General features: G+C 49.8%; 1 protein-coding gene and 1 long non-coding RNA gene across 4 annotated transcripts in view; one reads left to right on the top strand and one right to left on the bottom strand.

The window, feature by feature from the left end:
• The window catches only part of Dipk1c (divergent protein kinase domain 1C), a 52,049-nt gene that overhangs the window by 24,463 nt on the left and 4,571 nt on the right, over nucleotides 1-23,015 (top strand). The window contains exon 4 of one of the 3 annotated variants that reach the window (XM_060376976.1): nucleotides 18,938-19,174. The exons of 1 other annotated variant lie outside the window; for it this stretch is intronic. In XM_060376976.1, coding sequence (XP_060232959.1) covers nucleotides 18,938-19,081 — 144 coding nt within the window. In that variant the 3' untranslated portion in view covers nucleotides 19,082-19,174. Of the gene's footprint in view, nucleotides 1-15,009; nucleotides 16,369-18,937; nucleotides 19,175-23,015 lie in introns of those variants that run through there. One more of the 3 variants, XM_060376978.1, reaches the window with a different exon arrangement.
• On the bottom strand, nucleotides 1,425-22,040 carry LOC132652260 (uncharacterized). The gene is made up of 3 exons (XR_009589729.1): nucleotides 21,885-22,040; nucleotides 9,180-9,237; nucleotides 1,425-3,601 (listed from the first exon to the last, which is right to left on the bottom strand). It is a non-coding gene; the product is annotated as an uncharacterized LOC132652260 (long non-coding RNA).

The raw sequence follows: 23,015 nt of genomic DNA, 5'->3' as shown, positions 1-23,015 counted from the left end.
TTCTAGCCCCCATGTTCATTGGAAACTACAATGGGGCAACACATACGTGCAGGCACACACCACACATAAAACAAAAAGAAATAAAATATTTTTAAAGGATCATGTACTTGGACTTTAAATTTTATTTTACATGTATATGCATGCGCACACGTGTGTGTGTGTGCGTGTGTGATAGCCCACATGTGGTGGTCACTTGCTGTATCAGAAGAGAACTTGTCAGTTCTGTCCTCCTGCCATGGTTCCAGGGATTACAGGCAGGAGGGCAGGCTTGGTAGTGTTAGGTCCAAAGGAAATTACATTTCCATAGATTCCGGCAGTGAAACAAAGGCAGCATTCTCAGGAACTTGTGAAGCGGGTTCCCCTCTACCGAAGGAGCCATTTCCCTTATCACTGGCAGAGGGGACAATAGAAATCTGTGGCTTTTACTAGAATATCAAAGCTCATGCTGGCCTCCAGGCTCCCTCAGTCTCACAAGTACCCACTCCATGTTTCTGAGTCAGTCCATGCTGGCATCCTGACTCCTCTTAGCTCTTCTTGCCTTCTTCCAGACCCTAAACTGCTGGAGCCCGCCAGCAGAGAAGAACAATACCTGAGTGGGGAGTGAGGATTTAAAATAATTAAAACAAATCACACTATACATGGGATGGCTTGAGAGGTCTGTGAATATGACTGAAGCAGCATGGGTTTATTCCAGGGTTCATTTTTTATTGGTAAGGCAAAAACAAGTCACATCAATACAAAAAGAAAAAGTTCATGGAAATCCCAACTTCTTTTCAAAAACTACCTCCCTATATTGGATATAGTCCTTTTCTAAAACTAATTAGATAAAGCAATTATGGTCCAAGGTCACACAGACAAGCTTTTAAGGAAATTGGAACAAACTCTTAAGGAATTTGGCAATACCTCCTTCCCTCTCTGTCAAGGTGAAGACCATGGTGAAAGCACTCTTTCCGCTGAGATGCTGAGATCGAAATATCAAAGCAAGCTAGCAGACCAGTGGCTCCCAAGACTAAACTTCCTCTAGCTCAGAAGCATCCCTCCCCAGGGCTCCCATTCTCCTTTCAACTCTGCCATCTCCACCATGCACAGGCCTTTGTCTTCTCTTGCCCTCTCTGTCTTCAGTTCTCTCTACCCACTGCCCCTGGCTGCCTCTGCCTGCAGCTGCTTCTCTCCTGGCTAGGCCTGCTGCGCTGCTGTATTCAGTCTCTGACCTTCTGCTCTGTACTACTCTGAATGTCTCTGGCTGTTCTCTTCTTCTACAACAGATCTATAATAAAACCCTTCACATTTGGCCAGGTGGTGACGGTGGACACTTTATCCCAGCACTCAGGAGGCAGAGGAAGGCAGAACTCTGAATTTGAGGCCAGCCTGGTCTACAGACACAGTTTCAGGACAGCCAGGACTTACAAAGAAAGTAAAAAAAAAATTTTTTTTCCTTCAACTGCTCCCTAGGAAGGTCATGTTAGCAAGTGACGTTACAGCTGAGCCATCTTGCCACTCTTCTGTAGCATTTCTAAGGAAGCTCAGCCTCAGAAATCTGTTAGAGAGTAGAAGACACACCCTTTTGAAAAGCACAGGGAGCAGGACCAGTGTCAATGTAAATAAGTGTTTTGTTTTTGTAACAGCATTGCTTGGTTCTTGAATGTGAATGTTTGCATGACAACGTTGCATCAAAATGTTGGGCACTGTCATAAGGTTCTAGCTCATGCAGACTTCTAGAACATCCAGGTCATCACATGTAATATCACAGCTCCTAAACAGCTCAGGGCTCCTTCAGGCACCTTGGCCCTTCCTCTTGCTGCATGTCTCTGCTTGCATTGCTGAGGACCCGGTGTTTCCATCTGACCCTTAGGCTGTGCTGGCAGGATCTCAGAGTCCCCTGTTTTCTCCTGTTTGACCCTGAGTGGCCGTCTGTGGGTACTCTGTCCAGGTCATTGGAGAAGACCTGAATACTCTGCTAGGCACAGCTCCCCCTTTTGAAAGCAGGTTTGCCTTTGTTGAGATCAGCTTTGAGAGAACATACAGGAATACAGGTTTCCTTCAGGCCCTTCCAACATTCTGAGCCTTCCTGTGGTGCCATTTTCTTCTCTTTAATCACTGCTCCTTTCATCCTGTCCAGTGTCCTGACATTTCTTTGAAGACTGAGAGATGAAACCAGAGTGAACAGTGTAATAAGAGGTTGCATAATTTGGGAAAGCTAAACCATTTTTAAAATTGGCGCTTTTGATCAGTGTTCGTGCTTATTGTAAACATGCCTTCTGCCGAACTGTGAGCTTGGCTAGTTCTCTCTTGCAACATTTGCTGGATTCGTTGGTAGTGTAATTCTTCTCCAAGTCTTAGTTCTTCCAGACACAAAGAAACAACCCAGCCCTCTCCTACTCACCAGGTGACTGCATAGGTACCAAGAGGTGGACTTCTCCTGGTGGCTGTCGGTGGGAGAAGTGGACAGTGTCCTAGGAACAGCTCTCCTTCCTGCAGTCACCCTGTGGTTCTCCATAGGCTCATATCTGTGCATGCCCAGCCTAGGAACCATCTGGAAGGATTAGGAGGTGTGCCTTGTTGGAGGAGGTGTGCCTTAGGAGGAGGAGGTGTGTCCTTGTTGGAGGTGTGTCCTTGCTGGAGTAGGTATGTCCTTGCTGGAGGAGGTGTGTCCTTGTTGGAGGTGTGTCCTTGCTGGAGGAGGTGTGTCCTTGTTGGAGGTGTGTCCTTGCTGGAGGAGGTATGTCCTTGTTGGAGGAGTTATGTCACTGGAGGTGGGCTTTGGGGTTTCAAAAGCCCAAGCCAGACCCACTGTCTCTCTTTCTCTACCTTCTGCCTGTGGATCAAGACATCTTCAGCTACTGCTCCAGCACCAGGACTGCACTGCTTCCTGCGGTGGTGACAATACACTAATCTTTTGAGTGTATAAGGCAGCAGCAAGGAAATGCTTTCTTAAATGTTTGCCTTGCTCATGGTGACTCTTGCAACTATGGCACGCCTCTGACCCCGCATCCTGCAGGTTCCCCGGCCTCCAGAGTCTCCTTTCTGGGGTTGTCTTGTGCTGAGAGGTCCATCCTTAGCTCCAAGCTCCAGGAAGGCCAGCAAGGGAGCACTAAGATGGAGCCTATGAAGGTCTGCACTTTGTGAATGCTCATTTGCAGAACATGAAGGCTTGCTTCCTCTGAGGGTTTTGTCCAAAAGGCTTTTCCTTTCTTTCTTTCTTTCTTTCTTTCTTTCTTTCTTTCTTTCTTTCTTTCTTTCTTTCTTTCTTTCTTTCTTTTTTTACAGCAATAGTTGAGATGAAAGAGAGAGAGAGCAAAAATCAATGTTTCAGCTTGCACTTGAAGAATGGACTCAACAAGCCCATGTTTCCTTGTCCTGGTGGCAGAATAGACATGAACTTTGCCACTTCACCGGGGGCTACAGTAGCAGGAAGCTGTGTCCCAGAACTTGATGCTGTCACAGCAAACTGTGCCTATGAGCTCAGGCAGCGACGACACTGCAATGCTGGGTGTGGAGGCTCATGCCCCTAATCCCATCATTTTGGGGAGTGAAGCAGGAGGAATTAAGGGCAGGCTGTACTACATAGTGAGTTATAGGGTAGCCTGGCTGTAGAGTGAGGCTGTCAATAAAACAAAGCAAAACAAGGTGTAATAGAAGACTTGTAGCTCCCCAAACCTCCAGTTTCTGTCATAAACAATGGTTAAACCAAAAACCTTTATTATCTATGGGCTCTCACTCACAGTCCTACTTGTGTGTGCACCACACACACACACCCCCCCCCACACACACTCCTCACTGGTTATTTGAAACAATACTAGGTCAAACTGTATCCGCAGTAAACAGACGTAGGGCCCTAACCTGCCTCTGACCCTCCTCTCCCCTCACCAGGCTCACAGTGCTCCTCCCAGGGCAGAAGAGGGCAGGAGGACCCATTGGAGACATCCCTGGGGGCTCAGGCTTGCTTAGGGTACTGTCTAGGGTACTTGCTTAGGGTACTCACACACACACACTGTTGGTGTGAAGCTGAGCTCATGGCTGCCTGGAATGCAGGCTTAGGTGAGAGCCAGCACGTGCGCAGAGAAGAACCTCCCAGAGCAGTCCAGCCTGATGGCCAGGTGGCATGTGTACTCAGAGGGCGCAGGGACAGGATTCCGCAGCCCTGTTTCTTGGTGCCTGAGGGCGCTGCGGCCCCCGTGGGGTCCCGGTGGGTGTGAGGGAGGCTTCTATGCTGCTCGATAGTATGAGTGTCCATGCCTGCTGGCAAACCACGGGACACAAGAGGAGGCGCCCAGCAAACTGGTGGAGACTCAGACTGGGCCGCAAACAGGGCAGTGGCTGCTTTCCCCCATTCTGCAGGAAGTCCCCTCAGGTGCTCAAAGGCCTGGCACTTCCCCAGAGTGACAGTGGGATGATTATCTATCCCAGAGTTCACATCAGCTCCCCATTGGTCGAAAAGCTGTATACTCTCATTTTCTTCTGATGACAGTGTCCTTTGCTTTCCAGAAGTTTTTCAGTTTCATGAGGTCCCATTTATTGATTGTTGCTCTTAGAGCCTGTGCTGTTGTTGTTCTCTTCAGGAAGTTGTCTCCTGTGTCAATGAGGTCAAGGCTCTAATGCACTTTCTCTTTGAACAGATTTAGTGTGTCTGGTTTTATGTTGAGGTCTTTGATCCACTTGGACTTTAGTTTTGTGCAGGGTGATAAGTATGGATCTATTTGCATTTTTCTACATGTAGACATCCAGTTAGACCAGCACCATTTGTTGAAGATGCTGTCTTTTTTCTATTATACGGTTTTGACATCTTTGTAAAAAATCAGGTGTCCATAAGTGTGTGGGTTTATTTCTGGGTCCTCTGTTCGGTTCCATTGATCCACCAGCCTGTTTCTATGCCAGTACCATGCAGTTTTTATAACTGTTGCTCTATAGTACAGCTTAAGATCAGGGATGGAGATACCTCTAGAAGATCTTTTATTGTAGAGGATTGTTTTAGCGATTCTGGGTTTCTTGTTATTCCATATGAAGTTGAGAATTTTTCTTTCAAGGTCTGTAAAGAATTGTGTTGGTAATTTGATGGGAATTGCATTGAATCTGTAGGTGGCTTTTGGTAAAATGGCCATTTTTATTATGTTAATCCTGCCAAGCATGGGAGATCTTTCCATCCTCTGATAACTTCTTCTATTTCTTTCTTCAGAGACTTGAAGTTTTTTTTTAATACAAGTCATTTGACTTGCTTGGTTAGAGTTACACCAAGGTACTTTATTTTCTTTGTGGATATTGTGAAGGGTGTTGTTTCCCTAATTTCTTTCTCAGCCCATTTGTCTTTTGTATACAGGAGGGCTAAATCTGACAGAAGGCTAATATCCAGAATATATAAAGAACTCAGAAATTAAACAGCAATGAATCAAGTAATCTATTTTAAAAAATGGGGAACAGAGCTAAACAGATAATTCTCAATAGAGGAATAGTGAATGGCAGAGAAACATTTAAAGAAATGCTCAACCCCTTTAGCCATCAGGGAAATGCAAATCAAAAGGACCTTGAGATTTTACCAGAATGGCTAAGATCAAAAGCTCAAGTGACAACACATGCTGGAGAGGATGTGGAGAAAGGGGAACCCTCCTCCATTGCTGGTGGGAATGTAAACTTGTACAACCACTTTGGAAATCAATCTGGTGCTCTCTCAGACAATTAAGAATAGTGCTTCCTCAAGATCCAGCAATACCACTTCTAGGCATATATCCAAAATATACTTAAGTACACAACAAGGACATTTGCTCAACCATGTTTGTAGCAGCTTTATTTGTAGTAGCCAGAAACTAGAAACAGCCCAGATGTCCCTCAGTTGAGGAATGGATACAGAAATTGTGGTGCCTTTACATAATGGAATACTACTCAGCAACTAAAACAAAGAAATCATGAAATTTGCAGGCAAATGGTGAGAACTAGAAAAGATCATCCTGAGTGAGGTATACCAGAAGCAGAAAGACAAATAGGGTATATACCCACTTATAAGTGGATATTAGACGTATAACATAGGATAAACATACTAAAATCTCTACACCTAAAGAAAGCTAAGCAAGAAGGAGGACCCTGGATAAGATGATCAATCCTCACTCAGAAAGGCAAATGGAATAGACATCAGAATAGGGAGAAAACAGGGAACAGGACAGGAGCCTCTGAAAGACTCTACCCAGCAGGGTATTAAAGCAAATGCTGAGACTCATAGCCAAACCTTGGGCAGAGTACAGGGAATCTTATGAAAGAAGGCGGCAACAGAAAGACCTGGAGGGGACAGGATCTCCACAAGGAGAGCAACAGAACCAAAAATCTGAGCCTAGGGGTCTTTTCTGAGACTGGTACTCCAACCAAGGACCATGCATGGAGATAACCTAGAACCCCTGCATAGATGTAATTCATGGCAGCTCAGTATCCAAGCAGGTACCCTAGTAAGGGGAACAAGGACTGTCTCTGACATGAATTCAGTGGCTGGTTCTTTGATAACCCCCTTCCCCTGATGGGGGGAGCAGCCTTGCCAGGCCACAGAGGAGGACAATGCAGCCAGTCCTGATGAGACCTGATAAGCTAGGGTCAGATGGAACAGGAGGAGGACCACCCCTATCAGTGGGCTGGGGAAGGGTCATGGGAGGAGAAGAGGGAGAGAGGGCGGGATTGGGAGGGGATGGGGGCTACAGCTCTGATACAAAGTGAATACACTGTAATAAATAAATTTCAAAAGTGAAAATAAATAAAATTAATTTAAAAAACACAATAAAGGAATGATGCTAACAACTACAACCCCCCCCAGAACAACAAAAAAGCTGTATAAGAAAGCGCTTGCTGCTGTGCAATGAATGTAGATCTTCACTTGATGCTGGTCTCCAGAGTCTGTTTCCCTGCTTCTTGACTCTGTCTCCCTCACCCTCTTTTGGATCTAGGTTCCAGCAGCTGCTTGCTTTGCAAGCTCAGGAGCTGGGCGTGATAAACAGGCTACTGTAGGACTTTGCGAAGTTCTGCCTACCTGGCTCTTTTTTTCTTTTCTTTTCTTTTCTTTTCTTTTCTTTTCTTTTCTTTTCTTTTCTTTTCTTTTCTTTCCTTTCCTTTTCTTTTCTTTTCTTTTCTCCTCCTCTCCCTCTCCTCTCCCCTCCTCTCCTCCCCTTCTCTTCCCCCTCCCCTCTTTCTTTCTTTCTTTCTTTCTTTCTTTCTTTCTTTCTTTCTTTCTTTCTTTCTTTCTTTCTCTCTTTCTTTCTTTCTCTCTTTCTCTCTTTCTCTCTTTCTCTCTTTCTCTCTTTCTCTCTCTTTCTCTCTCTCTTTCTCTCTCTCTTTCTCTCTCTCTTTCTCTCTCTCTTTCTCTCTCTCTTTCTTTCTTTCTTTCTTTCTTTCTTTCTTTCTTTCTTTCTTTCTTTCTTTCTTTCTTGTGTTCTACCAAGCTCTTGGTATCTTCTAATGGAATCACCTGTTCCTGAGAATATTAGGACATCGTCTCACATTGCTTGAGGGCTGAGCGTGGGCTAGGCATGTGAGTATGTCACAGACATCCTCCATTGTGAATCACAGTTTTGTGCAGGGGAGATTATTGACACACATAGGCCTGCAGGGGCATGAGCATTTGTGCCTCTTTGCTTGAAGTCACTAAGTGTAGAGACAGTTGTCCTTACTTACTCTGCCTTGTAGCTTTCTGAGGCTGAGGTACTATTTCTGAGATGGTTCAGGTTTATGAGGCTCTTAAAGATGCAACACAGCTACCTCATGGCTTAGATTACCATAATTAGCCTTCTTTCAAAGATGGAGGAGGCGAGGAAGTGAATGTTTACAGGGACACAGCCCTGTCCAAGACTCTGATGTCAAGGACTTATTCTCATGGGATTGCCAAAGCCTTCCTCTGGTCCAGGCAAACAATTGATCACTGTGTCCAAAAACTAGCAACCACAGCTTCCCTCTCCCACATGACTGCCACCTGAGACTGCCTTGTTTGAGGCCTCTGCTATGGGATTAGCTAGACCTCCTTGTTGGGATGTAAAGAGCAAACGCACCTCCATTGCTGAGCTTCTGGGTTGCTGCCGGTGGTCATAATGTGTCTCTTCCTGTGTGCACCTGTTCCCAGCTTCTCTGTAGATGTGTTTGTCCTTTCTTTGTTCCCTAAACCATCCAGCTCACAGTGAAAGGTGGTGATTCTGCCCAGTGCTCTCCTTCAATCCTAGAATTTCCCAGGAAAAAAACCCAGAGTTTGGAAAACTGTACCGATTGGGAACAAGCGTCTTGGTTCTGGGTCCTGAGCCAGAGCACCTGGGTTTCTGGCACTCCTCCATGCTCTTCTGAGGCACTGTCCGTGCAGCATCTCTGAACCACCTCCATCCTCAGCATCCCGTGGCCCCGCTAGTGCAGAGGACCAAGGAGGATGGCGCACAAACAGGTAGCTCTCCCAGCTCCCAGGATCGTGCTGAGGGTGCAGACCACAGCGCAGAGCCAGAGCTCAGAGCATAGAGCCAACCCAGGGACACCAGGGCTTTAGACAGAATCTGCCTGGGTAGCAGGGAGCATAGAACCAGGGGAGCATCGGGGGAAAGGCCAGGTCTTCTTGGTGGCAAGCGAAGCTTCATCACTAGCAGAATATGGAAGGCCATGTAGACTGACCATCCAGGCTGTAACAGCTGAAGGGGCCGCAGGAGGCCGGTGGAGACCTGACTCTGGATTCTGCAGCCATGGCTTCACAGAGCCCCAGGCAGGAACTGAGCAGCCAGGAGCTGATGTTGCCTAACCAGGGAGGGGCCATCTTGGGAAGAAACACCAACCTTCCTCCTCAATTCTTCAGTGAGGAGTGTTACAAATGTTTAAGACGAGAGGCTGAGGCCAAGGCATGCAGGAGAAGGGCAATGGGGCAAAGCTATTCATGAAGTTGAACTCTTCCCTGCCCCATAAGAGCGACATGCCTCAGCTCACCTTTGACGCCTCAGGAACCCCATGAGACGGAGCACTTTACAAAAGCATCATATTCCCTAAGCTGCTTGGAGCCTGGAGACAACCACAATGTTCTTTTTTCACAATAGTGCAATTTATGCAGCCTCTTGAAGGCAACTTGCCAAATTTAATTCCTTAATAGTGGCAATGGTGACGTACTTTATGAGTGCAGAACTTGAATGTTTGAGGACATTAACACAAGATGCTTAAGAGAGAGCACATCCCAGGCTGGGCAAACTCACCAGCTTTTCTTCTTTTTCTTCCTCCCAGGGGAGAATTTCTCACTGCAAGGCTGGAACCCTGGGGGCGGATAATAACAATGAGCATGATGTAGAGTGAATTATGTGTGAGCAGTAAGGAAGCATGGCAAGACCTGCTGGGGAGAAGCCGAGAGGGCGAACGGGTGGGCCTTGGCCAGGAAGTGTGCAGGAGACGTGGGCGAGGAGGCTGTGGGCTGGCCTGCTGTGAGGGGAGGGCTGGAGACTGCAGAAAGGACAGTGCAGAAGCTCACAGGGTTCCTCCAGGGTCTGGGCTTTGAGGACGTGCCAGGAAGGAGAGTTCAGGGCTCTGTGGAGAGCAGAGCTGAGGGCGCTGGGAGGACAGCATGGGGCTCTGACGGGGTCCCGGCACAACTTGTGAATGGCAGCTCTAGACAGAGTCTACGGACTGGCCAGTGGTGTCCAGGCAGAAGTTCCAGAACCTCTCCAAGCTTTCCCGCCACCAGAACTGAGATGGGGCCGCCACTCCCGCAGTCATGGACTCCCTCCCGGCGGAGGAGAAGCAAGCCAAGTCTTCAACAAGCCGAGCGCTGCAGGCTGTCCACACCCAAGCATGGCATCCAGAGAGGGCGCTAGGCTGTGCACTCCGGGGTGGCTGGCAGAGGGACCATGCCGGAATGAAAGCAGGGGCGTTCTGGCCTCTCTCAGCTCTCAGTGTCCCAGGGAAACTTATTTTGAACTGTTCCACTTAGTAAGATTATGGGCCAAAGCCTTGGAAAACAAATTCTAGGCTATAAAAATCGAGGTTATTTTTGCTCTGGTCATCAGCGTAGAACCGTCCTGTGTGGAAAATCAGGAACTCTGCCCCACATCTGAGAGCACCCAGCTTGGGGCGCCCTACCTGTCTCCCCTGAGAAGCTGTGTGAGTGAGCCGGCAGAGGCTGCTATGCATGCTGTGCCCACAGCGCACTGAAGCCGGGTCTGAGCCGGTGCCTGCTCTCTGGATGGCAGCCCGTGGCAGGTGCCGCTTGCCCAGCTCGCACATATATGTCTAGCTGCACTGTGATTTTCCTCGGCCAGTGCTTGTAAAGGTTGTTTTCTCTTCCTTTTAGAGAGGACTTGTCTGTTTATGTGTGGTACATGAGCGCCTGGGTGTATGTGTGTGAACCACATGTGTGCGAAGTTCCCAGAGGCCAGAGGGGAGCATGAGGCCTGCAGGACGGAAGTCACAGGCAGCTGTGAGCATGACTGGCTGGGTGCTCAGGACTGAGCCTGGGTCTTCGCAAGAGCAGCCAGTGCTCAGACAGCAGAGCCACTCTCAAACCCCCATTGTGCGGTTTTATCCTCTTCTCTCTCTCTCTCTCTCTCTCTCTCTCTCTCTCTCTCTCTCTCTCAGGAAAACTGGGTATCACAGGTGAGGGAGGCTTGGGGCCAGCAAGATTACTCCATGGGTAAAAGTGCTAGCCACCATCCCTAATGACCTGAGTTCAGTCCCCGGGACCCATATTGTGCAAGGAGAAAGCGGACTCCCACGAGCTGTGCCCTCCACACACACACTCGCTGTGGCATACATATGCCATGCACAGACCATGTTACGCACGAACCCATGCCACGTCCTTCAGAACGAATAAGTAAATGCAGATTTGAATCAGAGATGAATAGGGCTGTGTCTTAAATATAAGCTGAGTATAAGCAGACACAGGTGACATGGCTTTAGGGTCCCTTCTCCCTCCTCAGAAACGGAGCAAGCTTGTGGTTAGCCGTTGCGTTACAAAGGGTTTCTGAAGCCTTGTTCTCAGGTGGTTAAGGTTCAGGCGGAAGGTGCTGGCCTGAAGAGAGCCGAGTGTGGTCTTTCTGATGGTCATTCACTCAGGCCATCGCTGGAGGCTTTGCTGCTTGATTTGGGGTTTTCGGCCTGAGGACCCTGGAGACAGGGTCTCCACTCTGAACGGTGATGACAGCTGTGGCCACAGTCTGACCTATATCCTTTCTGTACTCTGGAGAGGTGTGAACCCACACATCCTCTCACATTCAGCCTGAGCTGTGCGAGCAGCTTGTTGGACGTGCGCTTGAGCACATCTGTGTCCTGGCTCTACCATTTGTTCTTGGATCCATCTTCAGGCTGTGTTCTCAAACCTTCCCAGGCCATAAGCGCCCTACCAGGGGCCCAATGGGGATGGGGGGACCATGGAGGACAGGAAGTGCCAGATGGTGACCTCAAACCTCCCCAGGGCTATAAGCACCCTACCAGGGTCCAAATGGCGAGGTGTGTGTGGGGGGGAGTAGGAGGGGGAGGAAGGACCATGGAGGATAGGAAGTACCAGGTGGTGACTTGGAAAGTTTGTGTGGGGAGGGGGCATGGAGAAGCTTCCACTCCAGGTCAGGGGTGTGCTGATTTTTCAGGTCGTTGGCAAACACCTCAGAAGGCAGCTGCTCCCTCTGCTGCTCCTCAGGGTCCAGATGGGACCGTATAAACCCTACTGTGGATTTTCCTTGGAACACGTAGGTCTGGGATCCCTAATGAAGCTGTCAGCACAGCCGACTCCTCCCTGCTGGAAGGACCTTGGGATGGGAAGGTGGACGATGGAGCCAGGAAGTCTGGGCGCCTGCTCCGGGAGAGTGGCTGCAGTACAGCAGCCTTGGAGAGAGGGGCTCTTGCCCCTTTACCCACTGGTGGGTCATGTGCCCACCATCTACTCTTCATCTCTCTGCACCCAGCTGTCTGTTGTAGCTGCCTAGACGTCACCTACCTCATCTAGCCACCTCTGTGATTTCCGTGGTAGCCGTTCCCTGGGAAAAGTCTTGTGATGGAATTACTTTATTTTCAGATACAAAATGAGAGGTCACTGTTCTTTTTCAATTGATTACTAGTGTATAGGGGCCCACGTTTCATCGTGTGTGGGTGTGTGTGCGTGCATGAGTGTGCGTGACAACTTTCCAGAGACAGTCCTGGGGCTCAAACTCAGTTAATCAGGCATGGATGGCAAACACTTTTGCCTGCTGAGCCACCTCATCATCCAGGACATAAAACTGTTTTTGAGACAAAGCAATGCAAGACATGCTTAAGGCTCCAGAGGTGTCCAACTCTTTGCCACGGTGACACGACTGCATGTTCTACACGTGTGTTCCGCATCATTCGCGGTGATCCTGGCAAGCATGAGGCTGTGGCAGGTAAAACATGTCTGGGCGGAGTCTAACAGTTTCCCATAAACTGGAATGGTCATCTCAGCGGGTGCAGGGTCTTCAGCGGGACGGGTCATCTCAGCGGGTGCAGGGTCTTCAGCGGGACGGGTCATCTCAGCGGGTGCAGGGTCTTCAGCGGGACGGGGCATCTCAGCGGGTGCAGGGTCTTCAGCGGGACGGGGCATCTCAGCGGGTGCAGGGTCTTCAGCGGGACGGGCGCAGTCAGCCTGCAGCTGGCTGGCAAAGCCTCCGGGCTGGGCCGGTAAGCCGCAGTGGAGGGCAGGTAGCGAGGAGAGGATCCCTGAGCACGTCATGTTTCACCCTTAGACTTTCACTCCCTGGCCTTGGTGGCAGGACAAAGCTGAGTCTCCTAGGCTCCTGACAGTGGTTATTTTGAAACTTTAGCTGAGTTTCGGTTAAATCACGGAAACACACAGGTCTCTCAGAAACACAGTCTTGCTCCCTGCTGGCCCAGAGAGCATAATCTAAAAGGGTTTAGAGTGGTTTGCAGAAGAGAAAATGCTATGGCTAAGATGAAGCAGTGTGGCAGCCCCTAAGCAGACAGACAATTCTCATAGAAGGGGGAAAATCAGGATAGCGTTTGCATTGCTGGGGGCAGTGTTGATTCTATTGCTTTTCACTAAAGTGTGTGTGTGTGTAAGACAGCATGTATATGAATGTGGGTGTGGTATTTGACAGTGCATGTATGACTACATTTTAGTGTCAATGTTTATGCATATTTGAATGTGTGATCATATGTGAAAGTGAGGTCATATGTGTGCGTGTGTGGTGTGTGTGAGTGAGTGTTCTACCAGCCAGTGCCAGCTTGATGTTTGGTGGACAGAGGAAGAGGCCACAGGCATGTAGGGGAGCTCACAGCGACTGAGCCAGCCTGGCACCCAGGAGTATTCTCTAAAGGGACCTCCAGCAGCAGGAAGGATGTAGAAAACACCTGACTGGCTCCAGGTAGACGTGAGTGACACCGTTAAGGTCTTGGCCTCTTTCTGATGCTTCCTGGTCCTGCAGAGGAAGCTCTACAGCTAACCTGAAAGACACCCCACCCTGTTGGCACTAAAATTCCTGCTTGCTCTTCTAACCCTTCGGGGGAAATCTATTCATCCCTCGATGCTGTGGAGGTGAAAGGCTTTCGTCACGAGCCCCTGCCCTCCCCTGCCGAAGGGGTCCCTAAAGCTAGGAAGGTTATAAAGGGAAGAGAGGAGCACCAACAGAGGGGTCTGGGCAGTCCTGGGAGAGTCACTGGGTTTCACGTTTGGAGCAAATGCACCTAATCCTTCCTTGGCCAACTAAGATGGGATCCAACAAGTCAATTAGCAACTGTGAATTGTGTCTCAGTGGCTGAGATGGCAGGGAAGTTGTCAGTCAGTGGGAGGAAAATGAGACGTTGATCCACAGCTGGCCGAGGGAGACACTGAAGTGCTTCTTGGGCAATAATGAGGTCCACAGCTAACGGGACTCAGCCGGAAGGGCAGCTTCTGCTTCTGAAGCATGGCGGCTTCTGCATGGAAATCTGACAGACGGCTGGTTTCATATCTGTGTGCCGCCGTCCTATTGGCTCCTGCCTCTTTGTAGAGAAATCATATGCCAAGTCATTATTAATTGCGCAGTGTCAAGCTGAGAGGGAATATTGATCTGGAGAAAGCTCTTTTCTCAATTGCTACCAGCTTTTGAAACTGAAATTGACATTAAGTCTTTGAATGCCTTGCAAGACATAAATGGGAATCAATAAAAGAAGATTTATTGAGGATTAAACAAAGAAATTAGTTGGAAAAAGAAAACTGAAAGTATAAACGGACAGTGACAGAGCAGGCAAGTGCACACCCATGACTGCATCGTGCCCCCTCCTGAGAGATGGTCTGCCTTGCTAGTCACAGGTGCTCTTGTCATGGGTGGAGACTCTGATCTGAGGCCTCTCAGTCAGTTGTGGTAACTCAAGTCAGGCCCTGGTAACTCATGGTAACTCATGTCAAGGACCCCTGTCCCCAATCTCAAGGGCCAAAGGGCCCATAAAGTCTGTTAGGGCTAAGTGCCTTAGGTTTCCATTGCTGTGATCAAACACTGACCAAAACAAACGTGGGGAGAAACGGGTTTGTTTCTAAATGAAGGAAGCCAGGGCAGGAACTCAGGCAGGAACCTGGTGCAGGAGCTGAAGCCAAGGCCACTGAGGGTGCTGCTTACTGGCTTGCTTCCCAGGTCTTGCTCAGCCTGCTTTCTTATATAGCTCAGGAGCACCTATGGAGACGTCACTGTCACAGTGGGATGGCCTTTCCGTAGCGACAGTTAATTAGGAAAATTCCCCCATGTACCTGCCTATAACAATTTAATGGAGGTATTTTCTCAATTGATGTCCCTTTTTCTCACATACCTCAACCTGCGTCAAACTGACAAGGACTCACCAACAATTGACCCCTTGTCAACCTGACACACAAACACAGCAGTAGCGAACGGTAAACTTTCTTTCTTATTTGTCCCCAAGACATCATATTAACATTATCATATAAAGCATTGTATAATTTTAAAAGTCCTACAGTCTTTAAAATGTACAACATTTTACAAGTCCAAGTTCTCTTTCAAGGCCCAAGGTCTCTTTAAAAGTCTCTCAACTGTAGGAACCTGTAAATAAAAACTAAGCTCCATACTTCCTTATTCCCAGGAGGAAGGATCTGGCACAGTTACAGACTGAGCAAAGCAAAACCAAACTCTAACAGTGCGCCGACACGCCACCTCTGCTTCCTGTTCTGCATGACGCGAGGATGAAGAAGCACAACTGCCTGCTGCCGCCGCCAGCACGTCACCTCTACCACATGGACTGGGCCCTCCAACTGGGAGCCAAATACCCCGGGCTTCCTTGAGCTGCTCCAATCAGACACAACAGAGCAGTGACCAATGTGCACGCTCTGTCTTAGCCTCCTGGGCTGATTTAAAGGTGGCCACACAGTTAGGAGCTTAAAGCCACATAAGTGACTCCTACCATTCTGGAGGCCAGAGGTCCAGAGTCAGAGTCCCTGGGCCAGGGGCATGGGGTCACAGGGTTGGCTTCGTTTTGAGGTAGCAAGGTCAACCTTTCCCCCTGCCTTTCCAGCTTCCGGAAGCTGAGAGTGTTTTTAAGATCGTGGTCTTGTCACTTCAAACGGACACAGTAGCAAACTGCCTTCACATACTTGTTCTACACCGACAGACCAGCGCAGCTTTACCTTGTACAGGGAGGGTGGTTTTGCTGTCGACATTGATCAGTGCAGAGCACCGGCCTGTCAGAGTTCAGGAACGAACAACTGTGAGGGCCTCAGCCCTGGATGGGAACATCTACATCACTCCCTTCTCACATGGCTCAGAGAACACTGAGGAAGAGGGAATTAGAGAGACCAAGAGCCTGAGGTTGGCCAGAATAGCCATAAGAGGGTCACTGTACTCATGAAGTCACCGTGGTTCTGCTTGTCCAAACAAGACCCATGGAAGATCAAGCCAGCCAACACTCTAGCACAGATGAGTAACGCTCACGACACACCAGCCCTGGAGAGAAGCTTTGGCAGCTGAAGGCTGCTGGAGTCGCAAAGTCTGGTTTCTTCAGGGAAGTGGCGTCTTCTGTGACCCGTGCACACACAGGCAGCCCTGATTGCACTCAGTGGGCTGTGAACAGAGAACATGAGGCTGGGAAGGGGACATGGCGAGGGGTCTGAGAGGAGAGTGTGGGGTTGATTTGATAAAAACACATTGTCTCCCTGAATGAAAGCTCAGAGAATGAATAATATCTATTTAAGAAATGGCCTCCAGTCCCTGGCTCAGACGTAACCCATAGATTCAGTCTCCAAGTGGGTTTCCTAGTAATGGGAACAGTTGCTGTCTCTGACATGAACTCAATGGATAGCTCTTTGATTACCTCTCCCTGAGGGAGGAGCAGCCTTACCAGGCCACAGAGGGAGACAATGCAGCCAGTCCTGATGAGACCTGATAGGATCAGAGGGAAGGGGAGGAGGGCCTCCCCTATCAGTGGACTGGGGGAGGGGCATGTGTAGAGAAGGGTGGGGTGGGGTTGGGAGGGAATGAGGGAGGGGCTACAGCTACCATACAAAGTGAATGAATTGTGATAAATGATAATAATAAAAAATTTTGAAAAAAGAAATGACCTCCATTGGCTTCTCAGCCCACAGGAATAAAGGGACAAAGACGTCTTCCATGACCTAAAGGCCTTCGTGCTCCTCTTCCTTTTTCCTTCTGCTTTTCCTCTCCCTAGGCTGGCTTTGGTCACACTGCCACCTCCTTGCTGTTTCCTGAGTTTGCCAGACAAGCTCTCTCCTCAAGTCCTCTGCCGGCAGACCTCCTTGGGTCTCCTTGCACCTTCTTCTTCCTCGTGCCATCTTCTTCAGTGTGTTGGGATGCAGTGTGGCTGTGCAGCTCTGACTGCTTCAGTCCTTGCGTCTCCCCCTCACTCTCTACCCCCTTCTCTGATTTATTTTTCCCCAGCGTTTATTGGTATTTTTATTGTCTCTTTTCCCACTCAGAAAGGAGTCTCATCCATGCAGGAATTCATGTTTGCTTTGGTCGTGGATGGATATCCAGCTGTAGACCAGGCCTGCTTATTATGGACAATAAATATTTATGGAACACATAAAAAAAGAATTCACAGTCACATCTGCAAGGCGCCTTTTGCCGTATAAGTCTGCACTCACAGGGTAGGACGCAGGCATCAGGGCCACACGCCTTAGTCTGAAAGAGTGCACGCAGGTGCAGGCTGGGCAGGCTTACCTCCTGGCACACCAGCTGTGCGGAGTGCAGGGGGGCTGCTGGTTCTGGGAGAGGGTTGCAGGGCTGAAGAGAGTGCCGAGCCCTTCTGTGAAGGCTGAGGCTGCCTCCTCCTCTCCTGTCAGCGGCTCCCAGAGTCAGGGAAAGTAAAGACTGTGACTGTCACCTGAGAGCAAGGCAAAGAGGCCCCTCTGCCCTACCGACCACTCCTGAGTCTGACCCAGAGGCCCAAAGTTGAGACCTGTGTCAGTTACTGTTGTCCTCTAAGCCCGAGGTGATGAGGCTTCACGGACTCAGATGGAAAGTTTCCACCATGATTCTTTCCCCCTTTAACCCCAAGTCACAGTGTTCTGAGAAATTTTGTTCTCCTGTGAAGTAAATGTTCCCCAACACGAACCTGAGGGTGTTTTCAGCTTCACAGCTGCAGATATTAAAACATAGACTCACAGATTACAAATCACTGCAAGCCTTGACAGGGGCTGGGAGGAAGGTGGAAAGGAAAGACTTTTTAAACGTGCATCAAGACCCTGAATAGAAAGATACTTAAAACTGGCTTGCTTTTACAAACAGGCATTCTTTCCTTTAAAGAAAGGATGAATAATGTATTTGTCTTTCACACCAAATAAAGTCTTTTGAGATGAAAACCTCCTTTGAGCTGCTAATGCCTGCACTGGCTTGGAAATGCAGCTCTGGTCCCCTCTGAGTGTGGGAATGTGTCCTCTGCCTTGCAAGCTTTCCAAAGGGGGAAAGAATCTGTGTGACTAGGGTAGCCAAGAGGAGGCCCCAGGGAGGGCAGAGCTGTACAGGCCCTTGCAGAAAGCCAGGGTCTCTGGGAACGGCTCACGTTTCTGTTGGAAGGGAAAATGCTGAATGGTGACGTGTGTCAGTGGCCTGCGGAACCACCTCCCGTCCTGGCTGCGCCGCCCTCAGCCTGCTTCTGAGCATGGAAGGTTTGCTGCTGTTGAGGAGTCTTGAGCATGCCTAGCTGATGAGAGGGCCCAGGGCACGGCTAGCCGAGAAGGCTGAAGCCTGGCAGGCCGTGCCGGTTACTGCTGGATAAAAACCCAGCACGGACAGGACAGTCCCTTTCCTTCCATCTTGGCAAGTGTGCCCACCTGTGACAAACCACGAGCACAGAGGTGGCCTGTCCTTGCTCTGAGGTCCCGTAGTCGGTGGCTCGTCTGTGTTGTCCCTCTGTCTCTAGTGTCCAGCATGGTGCCCGGCTCAGGGCTGCTCACTCACAGTCATGGAATGTGACAGGGTTTCTAACCATCCTGCTCTGCAAACAGAGAGGAGGGTGATCACAAGCCATAAAAATGCAGTTAACATCCTCAGGCCTAATTTTCCCTCTTAAAGTGGCCACTGTCATCTTATCTTGGAGGCTGGGCTGACAGCTCTCCCTGTGTTGACTGAGGGTCGGCATTTCAGCTGTGAGCATGAGTGGATAGGGCCTGGCGGTGCGCAGCTGCGGTCACAGCGCTGGGAGGCAAAGGCAGGAGGGCAGGGCCTGCCATGCACAGTGTGGTCAAGTGCAGGGGTTCAGTGGCCTTCTGAGGACACAGCAGAGTGGCTGAGGAAGACGTCCACGCGTGTGCATACATGCACACATGAACACACTCCCACACACCATGCACACACACACACAGGTCAGGCCTCCTGTTGAAGTTGGTGGACACTAATCCTAGCGCCTTTAGCCACGGGCAGGAAGAGCCCGATTTAACCGCCGCCTGCACTCAGAAGCTTTTGCGGGTGCGGGACGCATTATTTGGGGTTCTGGCTGGAAGGAAGGTTTGCATGCTACAGACTCTTCTCCTACTTAATACAATTTGATTTCTTTCCAGCATGCGTGGTGTTGTGAACGCCTCGGTAATAACGAGCCTTACTGGATCACTCTGCTCTTCCTTGATAACCTCTGCTTGTGTTTGCACGCTGCCTGGACAGATCCCTGGCAGTCAGACAGACACGGAGGGCCCTGGGATGCCTAAGGATGGCTAAGAACGTGCCAGGTTCCCGGCTTTGTCCGTGCCCTTCCACCTGGCTGCTCTTCTCACCGGCAAGGGCTTCCCTTGCGGCTGACGCTCCAAGCTGCTCAGGTACATTCAGGCTGGCTCTAAACGTGTTTTCCTTTCTTTGTTAAGCTGAACAACACAAAATTAGGGGAGCAGGTCCCATCCCAGGCCAACAAAGCCCCTTCAAGCCCCCAGCCATCAGGGAAAGCGGCTTTGGCTTCCAGGAGCGCCCTCCGCCCTGTGGGGCGTCTTCCTCCCCATGTGCCCGGCTGTGTGTGTTTCCTCCCCATGTGTCCGGCTGTGTGTGTCTCTCCACGTTTAATAACTACGACCTGCAGCCCTGTGCCAGAGAAGGCTCCTGTCTGCCGCTCTTTAACTGGTGGAGAAGATTCACGAGACCAAGGTCCCTAGGCAGCGACAGGCCCTGACCAGGGCTGTCTGAAGGACGCATTCTGCCGTCCTCCTTCGCCTCTTCTCTCTCTGTTTCCGCTCCCTGCTTGCACTGCCCACAGTGGCGGCCCTCTCCCCCTCCCCTCTGGAGAGGGTGTTTGAGGAGCTTCTTAAGCAGGACTCCCCCATTATGGGGTAGAAAGGCACCTGGGACGGGCAGCTGGAACTGGACACCCTCCTAATGAGCTGGCCACCCAGAGAGCTGCTTGGAGCTATTTGGGTCATCAGTTAGCTCAAGTGAAGCGTTGTAGTCGAGTGAATGGGAGGCTTTGACTAGGGGGAAACAGCGCACTGGAGCCCCAGAATGGAGGGTGGGGAGTCTGCATAGCTGCTCAGCCAGACAGTGTCCCTTGCCAGGCCACCCACCCCATACCCTAGTTCTCTCAACACCCAGCACTGACTTTATTGGTATCAAATTTTCCTTTTCAGAATGTTTTTATTCTTTGACAACAACGCATGTGTCTGCAATGTATCTTGGTCATGTCCACTTCCACTTTTTCTTCCACAAAAATTTCTTATGACTTGAAGTCTGTTTCCATTGAAAGTCTATGTGTTCATTTTCCAGATTATGAGGGGCGTACATCTCCCCTCCCCTCTACTCCCGCCCATTCCCTTCCCTCTCCTCCCCTCTCCTCCCACATCTGCTCTCCTCCTTCATCTCTTCTCCTCCTCCTCCCTCCTGAGTTCATGTGTTCCACAGGCAGGACCCACAGAACAGCCCATAGCCTCAGAGGCCAAGCAGGACTTCAGGTAGAACATGACCTTGTGGAGGGACTAATTTCTCTCTGATGTAGGTTTTTGCATTTCACAGCTGGAGCTGGGCACAGATACTTCTAATTAAAGAGGTTATGAGAGATAGAAGTCGGGCTGTGGTCTCCAGGGCTGGCCGTGGGCATTAGGAGTTAGCCTGGGCTGGGTGGGAATAGAGCCTGAGTTCTACAGGCTGAAAGCAATGTGCAGGCAGAGGGTCGTGGTGGTGGCACTACTTCCTATGTATGTATTTATTGTGTATTATTTGGGGAATTCACATCACCCCTCTCCCATGTCCCCCAAAAAAGTAGAAAAAAAGAAATAAAACAAAAAACCCAAACACAAGTCCATTTTGTGTTTAGTGGAATTACACTTAAGATGGTTAAGATGGCAATTTTATGCCACACATATTTTACCACAATGACAAGAAGAATTAAATGTAAAACACACTGCAAAAGGTTGTACAAATTAGAGAAAACCAGGCAGTTCTTTGTAGCTTTGGGACTCAGGCGAGGCAGACACAAGGCTGGGAGATTTAGAAATTCCCCATCAATGAAAGGGGACAGTGGCAGCTCTCGGAGACTGAACTGTTATCCCGGGGCGCTCCCTTCCAACCTGATTTAGTTATTTCACCGTTAGACATGCTGATACCGTCTGCTCTATAGACTTGGGTCAACACATCATGGAGAACGGAGCTGGCTGGGAGACGAGTTTTCACTTACTAGCCCCTTTCAAGCACGTGAAGAATATCAAGACTCACAAGCATGCAGAACCTGAGACCCTGCTGAGAATTCCCTGCTGGAAGAGCAAAGAGACTCAAAGTCACAGATGAGAAGCAGGATGGGGACTGCTGCTCTGTGAACTCGGGACTCTGGCTCAGTGCTCAGGGAGAAAGGGCCATGATCAGCACTGCGGATGCTCTGTCCTCCACAAACACACTGAGCTAACATGGAGCTGCGGTTTGGCGGTCACCAGTCAGGGAGGGCTGCCTGTCTGAAATCCTGGGGACTAGGAGGACTTGCTATCTGAATAGGGTCAGTAGCGCACCCTTGTCTTAGGCGACTTAAACTGCAGGATCTGAACAGATGCCTCCAGTTAGGGTGTGAAGTAAGCTAAGAAATGAAGGTATGAAACGATCCAGGAAAGCCAAGCACAGGGCACTCCACGAGGTCTCTACGCGGGCCGGAGCCGGTGCTAGATTGTACTGACATGGCTCACACCTGCACTGATTTCACACTTCTGTGAACAGAGAAGCTCCCACGTACAAGCAATTGGAGCCAGCGTTAGGACAGGCTCTATCGGAGGAAGCAATCTGGGTCAAGTGTTAGGGTGCCCTTGAGCCTTAACACAGAGAGGCAAGGAAAACCACACCTGCCTATTTCATTTGGTTACTTGGTGTTGGAACTCGGCTCTCTATGCTTGCTCAGCAAGCTGCTTTTACTCTGAGCCCTCTCCCCAACCCCTCGTGCCTAGGTGTTCTTATTAACAGGACAAAAAATTTTAAGATTAAAGCAAACAAACCACAACCACACTACGCACTAGGCCCCAGACACGGAGGGCAATGCATCCACAGTCCTACCTGTGTGACCTCTCTGTGGCCACGGGGGACAGAGAGCTGACGCATGCTGGCTTCCTTGGCTCCACTGCTGACCACAGCGTTAGGAGTCTAACGGTCATTTGCTAATGTGTACAGTGTGGACATTCCCGATCTGAGAAACTTCTCTTAACCGAAGAACTCAACTCTCTCCTGTGCCGTGCTGGGCCGGCAGCATGGCCGTAACATGAGCAGGAAACTGGGTTAGAGACAAAAAGACTTGCTACCAAGAAGCAGCAGCCAGGGATGCCGTAAACGCGGCAAGCAGACAAGCCCTACATTAAGGATTCAGGACACCAAATCTTGGCTCAAAGCCGTTTCTGAATGAGCCAAAAATAATTGCCCAAGAGGTTTGGGTTAAAGCCAAGGAAAGCAAAGAGTGCAGACGCAGAAACATAAAACCTCGAAATGCATTTGCCTCCAAGTCAGTCCATTCTGTCGTGTACCCTGATCAGAAGGAAGCTTCGGGGGCCGTGACATGCTGCGTACTGTGTGCAGGGCAAATGGAGAAGCCCCTTACTGTGTGCTTCTGGCCACAGTGTGGCCATACTCTTCGGCTGGCTGAGAGCTGTGGGATGTCATTAACTTTGGAGAGAGGCGATCAGAAAGAGGGTGGTGAGGCATGAAGCCAGCCTTACACGTTTTCAGTCATTCAACAAGCCCCAGGTGCTGGGGAGCCAGGTGCCAGGCTGGGTGACAGGGACACAAAAATGCGCCAGTCAGGGCACTCATGAGGTAGAAGGAAGGAGGGCCTGCCACTCGGAGGTGAGTTATTCAGCTGCTCCTCAACTACTACCTGGACTGTCCTGATGAACTTGTCACTCGGGACTGTATCAGGCGCTGGAAACACTCGTTACAGCTGTTCTACAGAAGGCTGTAAACACTGTAGAACACACCTGTTCTACAGAAGGCTGCAGTTTAACCAGCACAGCTTCCTCGGGTTGCTCAGAACACAGTAGCCCACAGCCCAGCAAGACCAAGATTGCCTGGGGAGCCTTTATATGGAAATACTGAGCATATGGTGAGATGTGCGGAGGCACTCCTGAAAGTCACAGTGCTCTCTCCTCACAGTCAGGACGTGACTCTGGGGTCTGCCGTATAAACACTGCACGGAAG

The sequence above is a fragment of the Meriones unguiculatus genome, chromosome 2 (genome assembly GCF_030254825.1).
Source record: "Meriones unguiculatus strain TT.TT164.6M chromosome 2, Bangor_MerUng_6.1, whole genome shotgun sequence".
In the NCBI taxonomy this organism is placed as follows: domain Eukaryota; kingdom Metazoa; phylum Chordata; class Mammalia; order Rodentia; family Muridae; genus Meriones; species Meriones unguiculatus.
Note: the sequence above shows the minus strand (reverse complement) of the source record. Positions and strands in the feature narration are given on the sequence as shown.